The sequence below is a fragment of the Cicer arietinum genome, chromosome 4 (assembly GCF_000331145.2).
Source record: "Cicer arietinum cultivar CDC Frontier isolate Library 1 chromosome 4, Cicar.CDCFrontier_v2.0, whole genome shotgun sequence".
NCBI lineage: Eukaryota > Viridiplantae > Streptophyta > Magnoliopsida > Fabales > Fabaceae > Cicer > Cicer arietinum.
The window spans coordinates 64,388,915-64,406,243 of NC_021163.2; the positions used below are offsets into that span (position 1 = coordinate 64,388,915).

Genomic DNA, 17,329 nt, shown 5'->3' on the forward strand with positions numbered 1-17,329 from the left:
AAATATATATATATATATATATATATATATATATATATATATATATATCCTTGCCACACGGCACCTTACCAATCATAATCTTTATTCTTCTTCTTCCTCTTCTCTTATCTGAGTTCCAATCCAATGTTGCCCATTAACAGTGTTCCACCTGTGGAGGAGATTCCAATTCCAATTCCAACCTGTTGTAAACTCAAGGTAGTTAGTTTCCCTCAATTATCTTTTCTTTTTTAAATACTAATCATCACCAACAATTTTTTGTTTTTAAGTGTTTTTTTAAAACTAATTAATGAGTTATAGCTTTATTACCATTAAGAGCATACATGAGATTAGATATTGTAAGACATGCATTTTACGCGGATAATAAATTAATTATTGTAGTCAAAATTATTTTACATAAAAAAATATTGTAATTTTATTAAATTATCTTTATTAAATAGTGGGGTATTTTAATTATCATAAATACAAATTAGAGAATTTAAAAAAAATGTGAAGTAAAATTATGAAGTGATAGTTTTTTGGAAAAATTTATGAAGTTATAATATGAGTTGTGGTAATTCTGATTTTTAAACTATATAAAACTTTTTAATGATATAAAAGTTAATCTGATAATTAATACCAAAAAACAAAAAATTACAATTTTACTACATACACCTTTATTTTTATTTTTCTACTCACATTCTCAATTTTTTATAATAAAAAAATTCTTAAAATATTTTTGCCTGTTTATAAGATTTATAATCTTTACATGAACTGAATTTACAAACGTGAACTAAATTTATGTTTACGTACACTTAATTTAATTTATTTTATGTGTATCAATTTACGTACGTTTTACTTACGTAATTGAGATTGCAGTAATTGAGATCACAATTGATTTCAGGTAGATATAAGTGAATTGAGATTATTTACGTAGTAAATCAAACACGTTTTAGACCTCTTTAGAAAATAAAAATCAATTATTTAACAAAAAAGACCTCAGATTCTAATATTCTTAAAATTAAAATTGATAAAATATTATATAAATTTAACATTATCTCAACAAATATTAAAATTAACGAACATTATTATCACTTTTAAAAGAAATATCATACGATATTAATTATATTAATTTAATAAATAATCTAATATATAAATGTAGACTCAAAAATATGAATTTTACTATTTAAAATTACAAAAAAAAAGAAAGTTTAAGTATAAAGTAAATGAGACGTAGTTAAATTGAGTTCACGTAAATATATAAAATTTGAGTTTAGGTATAAGTTAATAATGTTATTAATAGAAAAGTATATTTTAAGTATTTTGTTTATAAAAAAAAAAAATAGAGGGGTGTAGATAGTAAAAAGGGAGACGAGGGTAGCAACATTTGAAAAGATTAATCAATTACTTCATTAAATTTTTCACTTGTGCAGGTGCACCGTTCAATATGCATAGAGCTTCATAGATTCATTGATAGCATTTTGCATATTCTATTAGCCATTGAATCTTCGCGACCAAATTGTGCCTTAGCAATTCAGGCACTCTGCTCCTTGCACTTCACTTTGGATAAAGCTAACTCACTTATTAAACACTCTTCTGACTCTAGTAAACTCTACCTGGTTCTTCTTCAACTTCAAACCTTACTTTTTTTTTTATATGCATAATTGTATCCGATAATTTGAATAAGGTTTGTTTGAATTAACTTATTTAAATTTATTTATTTATATAGATATTTTAAAAATCGTTTGGGAAAACTTATGACACATGCTAGTTTTTTTTAAGCTTATTTCCATTAACTATCTCGAGATATATAGTTTATATAAAAACAATTCCAACTAATACAAAAAATTTGCATAAGGAAGACGTCATGTATCTCTTTTAATGGTTGTCAGATATGTATTTAGTGCTGAAAAAAATCAAATAATCATTTTGATCCTTAATTATTATAGTATCTTAATTTATAAACAAATAATCAAATGTCAATTTTGTTAAAAATTTTATAGAACAAAGGATTAGTGAAAATACATCTAAAACAAACTTAATGAATACAAAACACATTTAAAGACCGAAATGATTAATAAAAAATACATATACTTATATTTGTTGTGTAATTTTAATACATTTAAAAACTACTGTAACAAACACATTCACATTTTAAAAAATATAATCAAAACACACCAAAGACAATCTATATCACCTGTGTTTCTCTTAATCATGTCATTTATTCCTCTTTAGTATTGAGTTTTCTCTCATAGTCTCATATTCTTCGCTGGTAACACTAAAATTCTTATTTGCAAATTTGTTAGGCAATAACATCACACAAGACTCTTTCAAGATGTGAAAAAATAAGAAATGCTTTCGACTTGTACTTGGCTCAGATTCAAAATGAAGTTTCAATTTCATTGGCTACTAAGGTTAGTTATACTTTCTAATTAGCCTTCCCCACATAATTATTGTAAGAATTTTAATTTATATCCATCGATAATTTAAATTTTTTTAACACGTTTATCCAATCATATTTTATATCAAATAAATATTTTTGAAAATATTATAGAAATTAATATAATAAAGTGACATTAATATGATTTGATTGAATAGTAAATAAATTTTACATTGTCATTGCACATAAATTAATCTCTTATTATAATGTTATATTTTGTGCGGCATAATATTTCACATTTTGTTGGATTTTTATATAATTGAGAGTTTTTGGAACATGTCTACAGATAAGTGCAATATTAAAGGATGTAAGGGATACAAAATTTTCCTTAGAATTTGAAGAAAATGAGGCTAGGAAAGTATTACTTTCATTGCTTGAGAAGGAATTTTATGATTCAGCTTCTATGAAGAAAGCAGAACTTGAAGCTATTCAAATTGCAGCTATGATGTTGGATATTAAATCTCCATTATCTCTATTAGTAGAGAAAGCATCTCTTAAGAAACAGCTTGAAAAAGTCAATAATACAAACCAAAAGGAGAAGGAACTTCTAGAATATCTTTTACATCTGTTGTTCAAATATGAAAAATTCACTTTTCAGCTTCAAAATGGAAGTAAATCAATGAAACATGAATGCCATGACCAATTGTTTGAGCATGAGGATGAAGGCAATGTGTGTGAATCTAGACAATGATTCTTCTTTCAACACAAAAGTTGGATTATGATTGTTTATAGCTAATAATTGACACTCATTTGATACTACACTTTAGATATCATTAATTTTTTTATGTAATTATTTAATGTTGTCAAATGTCAATGATAATTCTTCTAGATTTTTTTTTTTTCATTGATTCTCTATTAGGTTAGTAGTATATAACAATAAATTTTTAAAAATCACACTGCCTCACTATAATTTTAATTAACAAATTACTTTGATACCAAATATGTATTTAGAGTTTTAGAATGTTAAATTAAAAACATTTATTTGGTTGTAATTATGTAGTTCGGATACTCAAACAAAATATTTACAGTAAAGGAGGCTAAATTCAAGAACCTATATAAACTTATAGAGCTTATCATAACTCAACTCGTAAATTTGTAATAATTTTTTAAAATTTAAATAACTTATATATTTAATAACAATAATATAATATTTCATCTGGATAATAAAGCATAAATATTTTGATAGATAACTATTTGCTATGAAATTTAACACTAACATTATAATTGGTTTGAAAACAAATAGTATACTTGAACAAATAACTTCTAAATAGGGTTATTTTATAAAGCTAAAGACTAATGCACAACCAATTTTATAATACCTCTTACCTTGCGTTTGATCATTCTTTTTTACAATTTTGTGAAACTTCGTTTCTAATGCTTTCGTAATTTATAGTATTGCTCAAAAGTAAAACGAAACTGTGAAAAGAAAATTGGAATTGCAAAAATCAACAGTCATATCAAGGGATAACACTTGTTCCCTACAACAATACTAAAAACACAAGATTTTTATTGTTAAAATCAATATATATTGCAACATAACACATAAATAAATTAAGCTTTAGCAAATAATATTAACCAAAATTTTATATTTTAAGTCCAAATAATAAATAACCGTAGAATTGTAAACTCTAAATTAAAATTGAGAGTTTAGCACTTTTTTCAAGTTTACTTTAAACTACCAATAGAAGAGGCTAAAGTTTGAGTGGGCTTTGCTACCTGCGCCCCAAGTTTCCTAACCACACCCCAATCCTTTTATTTCATTTTATAGGCCTATCTAAGTACTGGACAGGCCCATTAAATGATAACGGGCTCAAAATTTAATTTCCTTAATGCTATTGCTTCTTCTTCTTCTTCGTTTCTTCGTTCGTGAATACATCTGTAACAGTGTTACTGGGGTTACCTCACCTTAAACCCCAAAACCCTAACCACTTGATTCTGCACTTCCATCAAATTGAAATTGAAATTGAAATTGAAATTCAATCTCAGCTACAATGAGTTGGAGAACTTTACTTTCTCTTGGCTCTTCAATCAACAAACTCAAATCAATCTCCAATTCTCCTTTTCCATCAATTATCTTCAAACGACATCCCGTTTCATCTCTTACCGGTTACCGGAACTTCCATTCCCATTCCCCCGAACTCAGTAACTCGTTAATCGATCCATCACTCCGAACAACTCACTTAAACGACGATAAGGTCCAACAAAACGACAACGAAGACGAAACCACTAACGAATTCCTCTCCAGATTCGCATGGATAATGCGGAAGAAAGTGAAGGAATCGTATCCCGAATGCGATAAAACCACTGTCGATGGAATGCTTCTTGTTATCGTCGAAAGAGTTGTTTCCGAAATGGAAAAAGGTGCTGGTGCTGGTTCGACGGCGTCGTTTTCCCCTTTTTCTTCGGTGGATTTTAGTGAGGATCTTTGGAGAACGGTTTGGGAGGTTAGTAATAAGGTTTTGGTGGATATGAATAATGAGAGGAAGAAGGAGAAAATGAAGGGTTTTTTGCAGTGTGATGAAGTGAAAGAGATGTGTAGGTTCGCCGGCGAGGTTGGTATTCGAGGCAATTTGCTTAGAGAACTTAGGTTTAAATGGGCACGTGAGAAAATGGAGGAACATGAGTTTTATGAGGGTTTGGAGAAATTGAGGAAAGAGGGACAGGTTGTTGTTGAAGAAGAAACAAAACTTGATGAAACTGAAACAAATGTTGATTTGGAACCTGTTAATGTTGATGGTGTTGTTGAAGACAATGTTCATGTTGAGGAGAAGGGTGAGAATAAGGTTGTTGGGCTTCCCAAGAGGAGAGGGAAGCTGAAGTTTAAGATTTATGGGCTTGATCTATCTGATCCTAAATGGGAACAAGTAGCTGATAGGATTCATGAGGCAGGAGAAGTTCTTTGGCCGAAGGAGGTGAAGCCGATAACTGGGAAATGTAAACAAGTTACCGACAAAATTCTGTCCTTGAAGGAGGAAGATGGAGATGATAGCTTGTTAACATTGTTGGCTGAGTGGGTTGAGCTTCTACAACCTGCTAGGGTTGATTGGATCAATTTGCTTGATAGGTTGAAAAATCAGAATTCTCCTTTGTACTTCAAGGTATGTCAGTGGTTTGATTTTTATATCATTGGATCGGTATATTAGTATATATAATTATATATACAATTGTATTTGCCTTTTTACTTTTTGTGAGCAATTGGGGTTACCCTAGATTACTTGTGTGTGTGAATTTGTTGATATTTTAGCAGATTAATGTTATTAGGAAATGTTGTCTAATGTGAATGTGATAAGCTTTTTTGGAGCATGTTTGAATTAACTTATTTGAGCTTATCTACTAACATAAACACTTGTGAGTTTGTTTGGTAGAACTTGTGGAACCAACAACTTATAACATGTCCATAAACTATTTTCAGCTGATTTTCATAAGTTCTCTAGGATATATTATGAAAATAGCTTGACTTAATTTTATCTTTTATTGTAGAAATAGCTTATACATCAGCACTTATATGATAAGCGCTTACGTAAGCTATTTATCCAAACAGAACGATGTTGTTGCAATATTATTAGGAAATGCCAATGTTTAGACCTAAATACTGCCCCTCTATGAGGATATGAAGGACAGGATGCTGGGCATATATATGGATGACGCAGACTGTATTTCAGAATTCAGGATCAATGTTAGTCTTATTGGTTGAAGATGTTTAAATTACTTGTTCAGTGTGATTTTAGAGTGGGTCAATTCTTTCTTACATTAATTTCAGAACTGGGCGTTGCTTCTTGAAACTTATTTTGATATCTGGCATCGAAATTCTTTCTGTTGTTTTTAGTACCCTTTACGTCAACTTGATGGAGCTTAGTTACACAACTGTTCTATTTACAAGGAATGAAATGTCATAAAAGATCATTACGTTTGTCATTAAAAATATTGAAGTAGCAATTGTTGTTTTGATAGGGAATTATTCATTTATTCTAGTATCTGATCCAATTGTTTTATGGCTTTGTGCTTATATAAATTATTTAGTTGAGAGAACAGATGATTTTAGGAAGACATTTCCATCTGTTGCATAGGGAAATTGTAAAAAAATCTTCATGTAGTACATATATGTTAAGAAGTGAATTGCTTTGATCCAAAATGAGATGAAGTAAGGTCTTTTTGGATTTAATTTTTCTTTTCAAACCCTATGGTTTTGTAGGTGGCAGAAATGGTATTGACTGAAGATTCTTTCCAAACAAATATCTCTGACTACTCTCGGCTTATTGATATGTATGCTAAAGAGAACCGCATTGATGATACTGAGAGGATGCTTAAGAAGATGAATGACAATGGTATACAACCAGATACTTTGATAGCCAATGTGTTGGTCCACATGTACAGCAAGATAGGTAACATTGAACGTGCAGAAGAAGCATTTAAAGTCTTGAGTAACCTGGGTTTCCAACCTGACGCAAAAGTCTACAACTCAATGATCATGGCCTATATAAATGCTGGTGAACCTACAAAGGGCGAGACACTGATGAGGCAGATGGAGACAAGAGATATTAGGCCCACAAAGGAAATATACATGTCATTGCTCCAATATTATTCTCAACGTGGTGACTTCAATCGTGCCTCACGAACTTCAACAGCTATGCATACTGCAGGGTTCCAGCCGACTTTGGAGACATGCACCTTGCTTATTGAAGCAGCTGCAGTTGCAGGTGACCTAGATAAGGCAAACTCTAATTTTGACTATATGGTTAAACTTGGGCATAAGCCTGATGATCGGTGCATTGCTGCCATGATTCGCACTTATGAGAAGTCAAATTTATTGGACAAGGCATTAAGTCTTCTTTTGACTTCAGAGAAGGATGGGTTTGAGCCTGGGGTTGCAACTTATTCTGTTCTTATGGACTGGATGGCTAAAATGCAGCTTGTTGATGAGGCTGAACAGATTTTAAATAAAATTGCTCTGCTCGGTGAGGCTCCTCCTTTTAGGGTTCAAGTTAGTCTCTGTGATATGTATGCAAGGACTAGAATGGAGAAAAAGGCCCTTCAAACACTGGGTGTTTTGGAAGCTAGAAAGGACGAATTACAACCACATGAGTTTGAAAGGATTATATCCGGCCTTATTGGTGGTGGGTTTTTGCGGGATGCAAAACGAATGTATGGGCTCATGGAGGCACAGGGTTTCACTGCATCTGAACAGCTTAATTCAGCCCTTAGATCTGGCCGCTTACCATTAAGTATGAGGTAGTTTAGTCGTTGTGAGTTGTTCCATGTTATTCTTTCTCTGCTGAGTGACCTACGAATTCACTGCTTTATTAAGGGAGACACAGCCTGATAGATTGACCATACTATGTAACCAATAAAGGATTGAGTTTATGCTTGATAAGTTGTCTCATGTTTATGAATTTTGCCATGGTTACATGATCACTAGTGTTCAGATTAACTTATTTATTTCTCTAAATATTCTTTTGAACTTTTGTCATTTGTATAGTAGATTAATTTGATTAAGCTTTTTCTTATTCATATTACAGTATTTTTTTGACATGTCTGATGCACTTTGTTCTGATTTTACCTTGAACTGCCTATGAATTTGGATGCAGTTGCATGTAGAGACTTTTGAAAACATTTTTTAACTTGTCTGTCTACGAAGATATTTTTCTAAACATATTGATATACTGATAATAAGCTTGTGATGGTGATCACAAACTCCATAAATACGTTGCGCCATTATATCCTTTTCTTGAATGTTCTTATATTTTACTGTGTGTATGTATGTGAAATTGCACAATTGTTTATCGAGATATCGGTTAGCCATATATGCGTCTGTCCGCCCTACCTTTGGTATTTAATTGTGACTGTAGATTGTCTCTGAATTCTTTTCTTGAAAGGAGTATATGAAGAAAAGCACTTTTTGGTTGCTTTCACATTGAATTTCTGAACCTGATGGGTCATGCCCTTTGCAGAGCTTACCAAGCAAAAATGAATGCTCACACACTTCCGTTCAAAATGAAATTAGTTTTAAATAAGTGGATGAATAACTAAAACAAAGAAACAATAATGAGGTAAGGCATATCCTTTTTTAATAGTCAAGAAACAATAATGGGTGGAAACGTTTGATTATTAGAATATTAATTAATATGAATAACTAAGAAAAGAATCAAATCATAACTTTTTAAGAGAATCAGTGTAAATTGTGGAACATGAAAGCCTCATCATGCATCCAAAGCATAAAACTTCAATCAGGTGTATATAAACTAGAATCACATTCTGCAACATGGGCAGAAAAACATTCATCATTTTGTGTAGTCAGATATTAACCAAACCATCAATGACACAAAAAAAACCATCATTTCGTTTTAGAATCCCTTGGTTAATGGGAATGTCTGAATCATCGTCTCGCCGTCTGAAAGATACATCAAAATCAACTACTCAATCAGACACAAATGTTCCTGTTCAAAGACCATATATGCCTTCTCTCATAATCCCTGCAGAACCTCCTCTAACTCTTAGTCCTACCAAAGCTCAAGAAGCCACTAGAAGTGAACCTCAAAACCAATCACCACCTCATCCAACACCATTATCATCTTCTGTGGTTGTTGAGACCACTCACTCAAAACCCTCTTCTCCATCAACATCTCCAAAACATGTCAACTCTCCACCCTCTTCTTCTGCTGATGAAAGTACTCATCATACTACATCATCTTCATCTGAACAAGAAAAGGAAAAACTTGTTAACAAGTCTGAGCCAATTCCACAAGAAACTGAAGTTGAGTCTGAGTTGAAGGTGAAGGCGAATTCACCGTTAAGAGAAATCACCAAGTTACCGAAAGAAAACATTTGGCAAACATCATCTACCTCTGAAGAAGAAAAAGAGAAGATGTCAGTGTCTAATCTGATGCCAAATGAAGTAGAACCAAAGATGAAATCACCGTTGAAAAGCAACCCTATGTCACGACCAGAGAATCTGTTTAAGCACACAACAACAAATTTAGATGAGGAAAGATCAATCTCACTGGAAGAAAACACTTGGCAAACATCATCTACCTCTCAAGAAGAAAAAGAAAAGATGTCAATGTCTAATCCAATGTCAAATGAAGCAGAACCAAAGATAAAGTCACCGTTGAAAATTAACCCCATGTTACAACCAGAGAATCTGTTTAAGCACACAACAACAAATTTAGATGAGGAAAGATCAATTTCACCGGAAGAAAACACTTGGCAAACATCATCTACTTCTCAAGAAGAAAAAGAGAAGATGCCAATGTCTAATCCGATGCCATATGAAGCAGAACCAAAGATGAAGTCGCCGTTGAAAATCAACTCCATGTCACGATCAGAGAATCTGTTTAAGCACACAACAAAAAATTTAGATGAGGAAAAATCAATCTCACCGAAAGAAAACGCTTGGCAAACATCATCTACCACTCAAGAAGAAAAAGAGAAGATGTCAATGTCTAATCCGATGCCATATGAAGTAGAACCAAAGATGAAGTCACCGTTGAAAATCAACCCCATGTCACGACTAGAGAATCTGTTTAAGCACACAACAACAAATTTAGACGAGGAAGGATCAATCTCAACAAAACCAAAGTCCCCTCCTTTGGAAACTCAAATCAAGTTCCGTGAACACGAAGAAAAGTTGAAAGTTATGCATGAAACTAAAAAGGTAGGAAAAGACAAAGACACAAGTACAAGCCGACCGACTCGACATACGAAAGCATCTACTTCAGGCACAAAGGATAAGAAAAAGCATGGTGTAAGAGAAACAGTAGAGAGAAAGATAATGTTTGCCACATCAAACTCAAGCAGATCACACCAAAGAACTGTTCCATCGATGGACGAAAGAGAAAAGGGAAATAAAAATGAAAAGGGTCCATTGCAAAAAGGTATCAAAGATGATATTACAAAGTTTGTTGGCAAAATATCAGCTTCTGTGAATCCAACACATCCTATGGAGGACAAACAATTCAGTGTGATAACACTGACTGGTGACAATAGAGGAGCCACAATGCATGTAGGTTCTGAGTCAGGTAAGAAAGAAGGTTCAATCCACATTCATAGAGACTACAAGACTGATCCTGATGAAGAGAGCAATGAGGTGACAACAGACGGAGAAGGAAACACTAACACTGAAGATGAAGAAGAAGAAGAAGACTCAATGGAGCATGGTGAGGTAGGGAATGCATATGTTAACAGCAACATACAAAGTATCAATAATTCACTCATGTTTCATGGTTCAATCAATGAAAGAGACCCTGGAGTTCAAGTCACACTTCCACAAAAGTCCTTAGAATCCATCAAGCGCGACGATAAAGACACTCACAACAATCGCAGGACTGAGTTTAACATTAGTCGGTCTCAAAAGTCGACATTCCAGCCAACAGTTAGAAGAAGATGCTTCAGAGGCAATGACATTGAAGACATTGAGATTCTGTGAAAGAAGAACAAACAACATAGCTTCCCTTGTATAGAAATATTGCAACACTCAAGTATAAGAAAATAAGGAGCATGTCATTGATACTTTGATTTAGAGTATGTAGACACTTTCATCATGCAAGTGTTGACAAAATCTACAAATGTATAATGTGAATGTTTACTTTTTTATTTTTATATTCGATGTCATTTTTATTTTTAATTGTTCATTTATATTGCAAGATAATATACATTATGTGCTGTGAGAAATTAATAAACTTTCTTATACATTAATTAACATTAATCCTAACAGCTAGCATTACACAAACTTGGTCCTGCAGAATGTACATTTTATATAATAGAAAAAGTGGCAGGACCACTTTGTCCACAAAGGGAAAAGGCATTATCATTCACACGCTGGTTTTGTGTCAAAGCTGCTCAAACAGATTGCAAAAGCTTGAAATGCGGAGAGAGGATATCGATAATCCATCGTGAATATGTCCTTCCCAATTTTTCCAAATTGTAATATAACTTTCTCTTGTTCCGCAGCCGAAACGTTATGGCAAGGTTCTGCAGCTGCTACAAGCTGGAAGTTCTTCACTGAGGCGACCGTAACGCGTCCCTTGAAATTCAAGCACCAACATTGAAGCTGTTCATGCCATCTAGGAGCTTTATTTTTCAATATCAGTGGCTCTTTAGAAAAATCAGTGCAAGTTGAGCCAATTTCAACAACTTCTTGCTTCTTTTCCTTTGAAATTTGACTAGTAGATGCATCATGCTCATTATGGAAATTGGTAAATTCCAAAGGAGTGGGAGCAGTTCCTCCTTCTTGGACTGAAGATATGGGGATTAAGTGCATTGTAGACCGCATTCGCCTCGGACCTCTTGTTCGAAGAACGTTGAGTTCATAAGATACAGTTGCCACTTTATAGTTAGCAGGATTTGCAGCAGTAGCAGCCCTTGGAAGTACCTGCTTCAGATGGACTCTTTGCTGCAACTTACAACTCAATGGAAGTGAAGAATCTTGTGGAGGATGACCGTCGAAAATCATAAACTTGGTGCCTAGAAAATTAGACCTGTTCATTGTGTTAGAACAACAACATCGGTTCAAAAGAAAACAGATACGAAAAATGCATACAAAGAACACATGAGATTTGATGACAAAGTTCGAACAATTGTGTCTAAGTCTCCGACTGCAGTTCCTTACGGTTACAACTTGTATTTAGTAATCGAGTGAGCATAAGAATAATGCATCAGCCATGAAAAATTGTGGATTGAGGGCACTAATTACCTCAACTTTCCAATGTAAGTATTGCTAGCTCTAGAGAAATCATCAGCTACCAATGATATTAAAAATTCTGTACATGTTGCTCTTCTAATCTTCTTTGCTGCTAAGAGCAGTTTACTCATATCACCAGAAAGAGCTGCAAATAGAGTAAAACAATTCTCAAAGGAATTACAAAAGGTGCATAAATCATCATAGGACAGAGAGTGATTATTAGGGACTAATTTGTTAGATTGATAATAGTTTAGGGACTATTGATTACATTTCTGTAGTTCGGGACCAAATAGGCAAGAGCGTGATAGTTTAAGGATCAAATTGAAGGTTTACAGAAAGATAAAAAAGAATACAACAAAAAAGCCTAAAGGAAGATAATTCAAGTTTCAACAACTACTAATACTTATTTTTTTATTCAAAGAGAAACCTTAGAGTTATTCTACAAAAAATCTAACAATTTGTTACCAAATAGAGAAAACGTCTTGTGAGCTCAACAATCTTACCAGGGCTGAGACCAAGATATAATCTATATGTGGAAGTAGCCCTTTCTCTTTTAATAAAACACTGGATAGGATTGTTTCTTGGACCAGGCTGAAAATCAATAAAAGACAAAGTAATCACAAATTCTAGTAACCATTACCATGTGCTTCCAATCTTGAAGAAAAATGACATCAAACGAGAACAACAATCACGGTTCAAAAGAAAATAGATATGAAAAATGCAAACAAAGAACACAGATTTGATCACGAAGTTTGACCAATTGTGCCTACATCTTCGATTGTAGAGCTGATGCAGCATCTTTTAATATGATTCATGTTTAGGGTTTAAGGTGTACAATTTATGTTGAAATACTACAGTCAAGTTTACAAGACTACTCCTGAAACCTTACCCAATTATCACGAACTATGAGCCATATTCAACAGAAATACATAAAGAGAGTGATAATTAATTACCTGCTTCAATGATATAGGAAAAGTGAGGCAACCACAGTGCTCAAGTGTCTTAACCACACCCTTTGTTATCTCTCTCCACAACCTACAAACTGAAGCACAAGCTACAAGTGCTCTTCTAGAAGGCCAAGAGTTTTCACTAGCTTCCACCCTTTGAATTATGTCTAGTAGCAACTCAGGAGGTAAATTAGCCCATTGGCTTTGTGATAATGATGATGTTGTTGTTGTTGATAGTGACAATGGTGATGAACATTCAGGTGCAATGTGAGATTTTCCATGTCTATGCATATGCTTGGATTCTACTCCTCTTCTATACATGTTTCCAATTCCCTCTCCCATCTCCTTGATCTCTCTCACAATACTCTTCAATGACATTATGATAGGACTAGAAATCTAGCATAGTTGTTGTGTTTGAAAAGAAGAAATTAAACATCATACAAAACAATATAACATTTTTGCCTAAGTTTAATGTATTTATTATATTAACAATATGATGGAATGATAATATATATTGAAGTAAAAAGCATGGGAAAAAATAAAAATAAAAGTTGGTACAAGATTTAAGTCCTTAAACCAATACAAGATATATTGAGAAACAAAATAAATAAATAAAAGTGAAAAAAATAGCTCAAGAATTTAGAGGAAGATGCATGTAACCATTAGACAAAAGTCTAGAAAATGAGGAAAGTGGTTTCAAGAATTGTTACCTCAAACTCCAAAGCCAATGTGTTGGACAAAACAAAAAAAAGGTGAGAGGGTGGAAATTGAGGTGTTGTGGGGTTTATAAGTTATTATTATCACAAAGTTTTTAACTTTCAAAACAAAGGTTGTGGATAAAACTAAAACTAGAAAAATGGGCATCAAAATTTCATGCCTTTTTGTTTTTTGTTTTTCAAAGCATCAAGCAAAGCACCCCTTCTTCACAACCACATAGATAAAACAAACCTTAAAAAAAAAATAATAATTTGCAGCAACATAACTCAAGTTTAGTTTTCATTTGCATTATCACTGCTTAAATTTTTTGTTTACTATTAAATGAGTAGAAACTTCACTGTTTATTTTATTTTGTTTTTTTATTTTTTTATTTCTTGCCTTAAACTATACTACATTAAGAGTGCCTAACACAATTTCTGGCACAATAATGGTTATTTAAGTGGGAACCACCTTGATAGTAAATAGTAATCTTTCTAATATTGTTGTCGTGAAACTAATCAAACTATGTGACTCAATCATAGACCAATTCAATGGTCAATGGTTATCAAACCCACATAAAAATCTTCATGATCTTCTCTTATTGATTTTAATTTTTTTATTGAGAGTGTAGTGATTTTATTTAATTCAAGAAATTAATTTATGTAATTATACACGGGAATTGAAATATAAAAAAAATCATTTTTTCTATAGCATAGGAGAATTTAGATGTGTTATAGTTACTAATTTATCATATCATCAATATGTGAGTTTCAAGATTAGACTATTTAAATTTTAATGATTTTTTAATTTTTTTTAAATGTTTTTGTTAATAAAATAAAAAAACTGAAATACTAAATTTGAAATCTCGTACAATTTAAATGTAACAACTATTGACATGCTGATTGTGTGACTAGAGCAAATAGAAATCACAATTTTAAAGATTGGATTGAAGGGCATTCATTCACCATAATTGAGACTTTATGTGGCACATCAAATAGACCAAGTGACAAAACTCAACCAACTACCACCAATTCAATGCAGTACTACTTTATTTATTTATCTAATAAAAGTCCATCAATGTCTAGTCTTAAGTATAAATGTTTTATTAAAAAAATAATATTTAGAATTTTAAAGAATTAAAATATAAATTTTAAGATAAATTTTTTATATCTAAATTCTTAACATATACTTTAAACAGACATTTCAACATTTCTTTTAATATATATGTAGAAGGACAATTATGTACTTATCGTGAAGACACTTTACTTAATAAATTGTGTCTTAATTTGTATATCCATTGATCGGTTTGAAAAATTAAACATATATACTCTAATAGTGTTTTAAAAATGAAATACACCCTTGTTTTCATAACTTTAGAATTGTCAACACATTTTCTTAACTGAGACTATCGTAACTCCTAATCCTTTTCTAATTTGACATAACAAACAATAAAAATAAGATTCTATTAGAGAATTTATGTTTTACAAAGAGATAAAATCAAGTATATAAAATTCAGTGATTTAGCCTAAATCACTTAGAATCCAAATATCTTGATATCATTATAAAAAAAATAAAATGTCTTAATATATTAAAATTTAAAATAAAAAAAAAAAAACCTTTTTTTTATTTTATTTATAATTTTAATCTTAATTTAGATGATGATAGATACGTGTCACTACTTATATAGACAACCACCATAGCACACGTGCCCATGCCATATCTATTTATCTCCACTTCTTTGTTGTTACTCAATGCATTGCATTGGAGTCTTTAAAAATGAACAAATATTATTAAACTTAAAAAATGTACAATTGGCAGAGCCATCTTTATCGAAAAGTTTGCACGAGTAGCTGACATATAGATGAGTTAGCGTAATTGTACCGCATGGTCCACTCACACCAACAACTTGCTCATTACAACTCAATTAATTGTTTTAATCACTACCATGCTCCAACACAACACATGTTATTCATTCATTGTCATTTATTTGCTGTCTATAATATTATTTTGTGAATGTACCTTAGGTGTTTCTTAAACATATACATATATATTGCAATCAATTATGGCCTTCTAGTTTTCTCTTCCCTCTAATTTTTTTTATGATTTTTCTTCTATCTTGAGGCAACTATATATTTGGATCTCTATGAATATTTGGTCAAATCTCGATCTAGATTAATTAATCTAATGGCTTAGAGTATTATCTACTATTACTTCATAGTTACTAGTTAGATTAACTCAATAGATTAACTCAACCACCAATGTCTGAGAAGTATAAAAGATACATCTATTACATAGGTCGACTTGGTCCAACTCGGACTTAGTCGACTTCGTAGTGAGATGAAAATATTAAATTAAAGACTACTCTTGTGGATGAGTTGCCTCTAACTATTTTTAAAGAATATATATTTTAATATTTAAATTTATAAAACAAAATAAAAATAGACCCATCTAATTATTATGGTATATAACACACATAACTACAATTTTAATAGATGATCATCTAGATATAACAATATAACACTATTGGAATGTCTTAAAAAATTTGATGGATGATGATTGATTTAGAACTTTAAAAACAGAGTTGTATTCAAAAAAGTATTTTGTCAATTTTTAGTTTGAAATAATATTTAACATGATATTTTACTATCATTGTAGATATTAATTAACTATTGATAATTTATATGATATGGATCTAGTAGAAACTCTATTGTACCTCTAGGTTGATGAATATGGTCGAGAAGTATATTTGGTGGTGGTAGGTGTTTTAAATGATTAACATTGCTTTCCATTACGCGGAGAATAACAAATTTGATATAGGATTATGGAATATTTGATGTAGAAAAACTATCCATTAACAAAAATGTCTCCTATGCCAAACTTAAAAAATGTCTCCTATGCCAAACTTAAATAAGTATATGCAGTTGACAGTTGATGTTGAATTTGACATGTTACTTCGAAGTAACTGGATTTTCTTTTATTTTTATATTTTTACCTTTTGTTAAATTTTGTTCATTTACCGTAATTCAAAATCTTGATTTACAAAGCAATAGATAGATTGCATATATTAATTCTTGAAAATATTCTTAATTTATCATCTCATCTTTTATTATATAATAGTATATTTAAATTGTATTACTCGTTCCAATAAAAATTAAACTTTAATTTATTGGTTAAATTAATATGTTCAATCAATTACAAAATAACAAAAAAATTGTTTATATTTAATTTTATTTAATTTTAAAAATATACGTTAATTTTATTTTTAATAAATTGACATATATTAATTTCACATCTAAAAAAAATTACATTCATTGTATTTCACTTATACAACAGTGTTACACGTGTTTGTAACCAATCTTAGGGGATTTTGAAATTTACTTATTTATTTCAAATATTTAATAACTTAATTTATATACCCACATTAATATTTTTTGTTTGTTATTGCAATTCATCTGTAAAATCTGCTCAATTTCTTCTTCGTAACGTCTTGCAATTGCTGTTATTTGTTACTTGATAGTGATTGGAACAGTGCATTTGAATACTATTTTCAAACTAAAATTGTTGGAAAATAATTTTGTGTATAATAATGATTTA

At 31.3% G+C, this 17,329-nt stretch overlaps 4 protein-coding genes across 6 annotated transcripts; 3 read left to right on the top strand and 1 right to left on the bottom strand.

Annotated features, from left to right (window-relative positions):
* The first annotated feature begins 37 nt into the window (after positions 1 to 37).
* LOC101488317 (U-box domain-containing protein 5-like) lies at positions 38 to 3,260 on the top strand. Its single transcript, XM_004499108.4, has 4 exons — positions 38 to 195; positions 1,410 to 1,595; positions 2,283 to 2,390; positions 2,703 to 3,260. Exons 1-4 carry the CDS (start codon positions 124 to 126, stop codon positions 3,105 to 3,107), a joined length of 771 nt encoding a protein of 256 aa, XP_004499165.1. The 5' UTR covers positions 38 to 123; the 3' UTR covers positions 3,108 to 3,260.
* Positions 3,261 to 4,266: 1,006 nt separating this feature from the next.
* On the top strand, positions 4,267 to 7,883 carry LOC101488639 (uncharacterized). The gene is made up of 2 exons (XM_004499109.4): positions 4,267 to 5,514; positions 6,609 to 7,883. Exons 1-2 carry the CDS (start codon positions 4,408 to 4,410, stop codon positions 7,647 to 7,649), a joined length of 2,148 nt encoding a protein of 715 aa, XP_004499166.1. The 5' UTR covers positions 4,267 to 4,407; the 3' UTR covers positions 7,650 to 7,883.
* Positions 7,884 to 8,537: 654 nt separating this feature from the next.
* Positions 8,538 to 11,011, top strand: LOC101489306 (uncharacterized). The gene has a single exon (XM_004499111.4). The coding sequence runs from the start codon at positions 8,676 to 8,678 to the stop codon at positions 10,836 to 10,838; it is 2,163 nt and encodes a 720-aa protein (XP_004499168.1). The 5' UTR covers positions 8,538 to 8,675; the 3' UTR covers positions 10,839 to 11,011.
* Positions 11,012 to 11,083: 72 nt separating this feature from the next.
* On the bottom strand, positions 11,084 to 14,049 carry LOC101488977 (tubby-like F-box protein 5). 3 transcript variants are annotated; one of them, XM_004499110.4, is made up of 5 exons: positions 13,750 to 14,049; positions 13,046 to 13,435; positions 12,596 to 12,683; positions 12,105 to 12,237; positions 11,084 to 11,889 (listed from the first exon to the last, which is right to left on the bottom strand). In XM_004499110.4, the coding sequence occupies exons 2-5, from the start codon at positions 13,415 to 13,417 to the stop codon at positions 11,220 to 11,222; spliced, it is 1,263 nt and encodes a 420-aa protein (XP_004499167.1). In that variant the 5' UTR covers positions 13,418 to 13,435; positions 13,750 to 14,049; the 3' UTR covers positions 11,084 to 11,219. The 3 variants fall into 3 exon arrangements, with proteins under 3 accessions (XP_004499167.1, XP_012570834.1, XP_073223915.1); XM_012715380.3 differs by lacking the exon at positions 13,750 to 14,049 and having other exon boundaries at positions 13,046 to 13,734; XM_073367814.1 differs by lacking the exons at positions 12,596 to 12,683; positions 13,750 to 14,049 and having other exon boundaries at positions 13,046 to 13,186.
* Between the last annotated feature and the right edge of the window lie 3,280 nt (positions 14,050 to 17,329).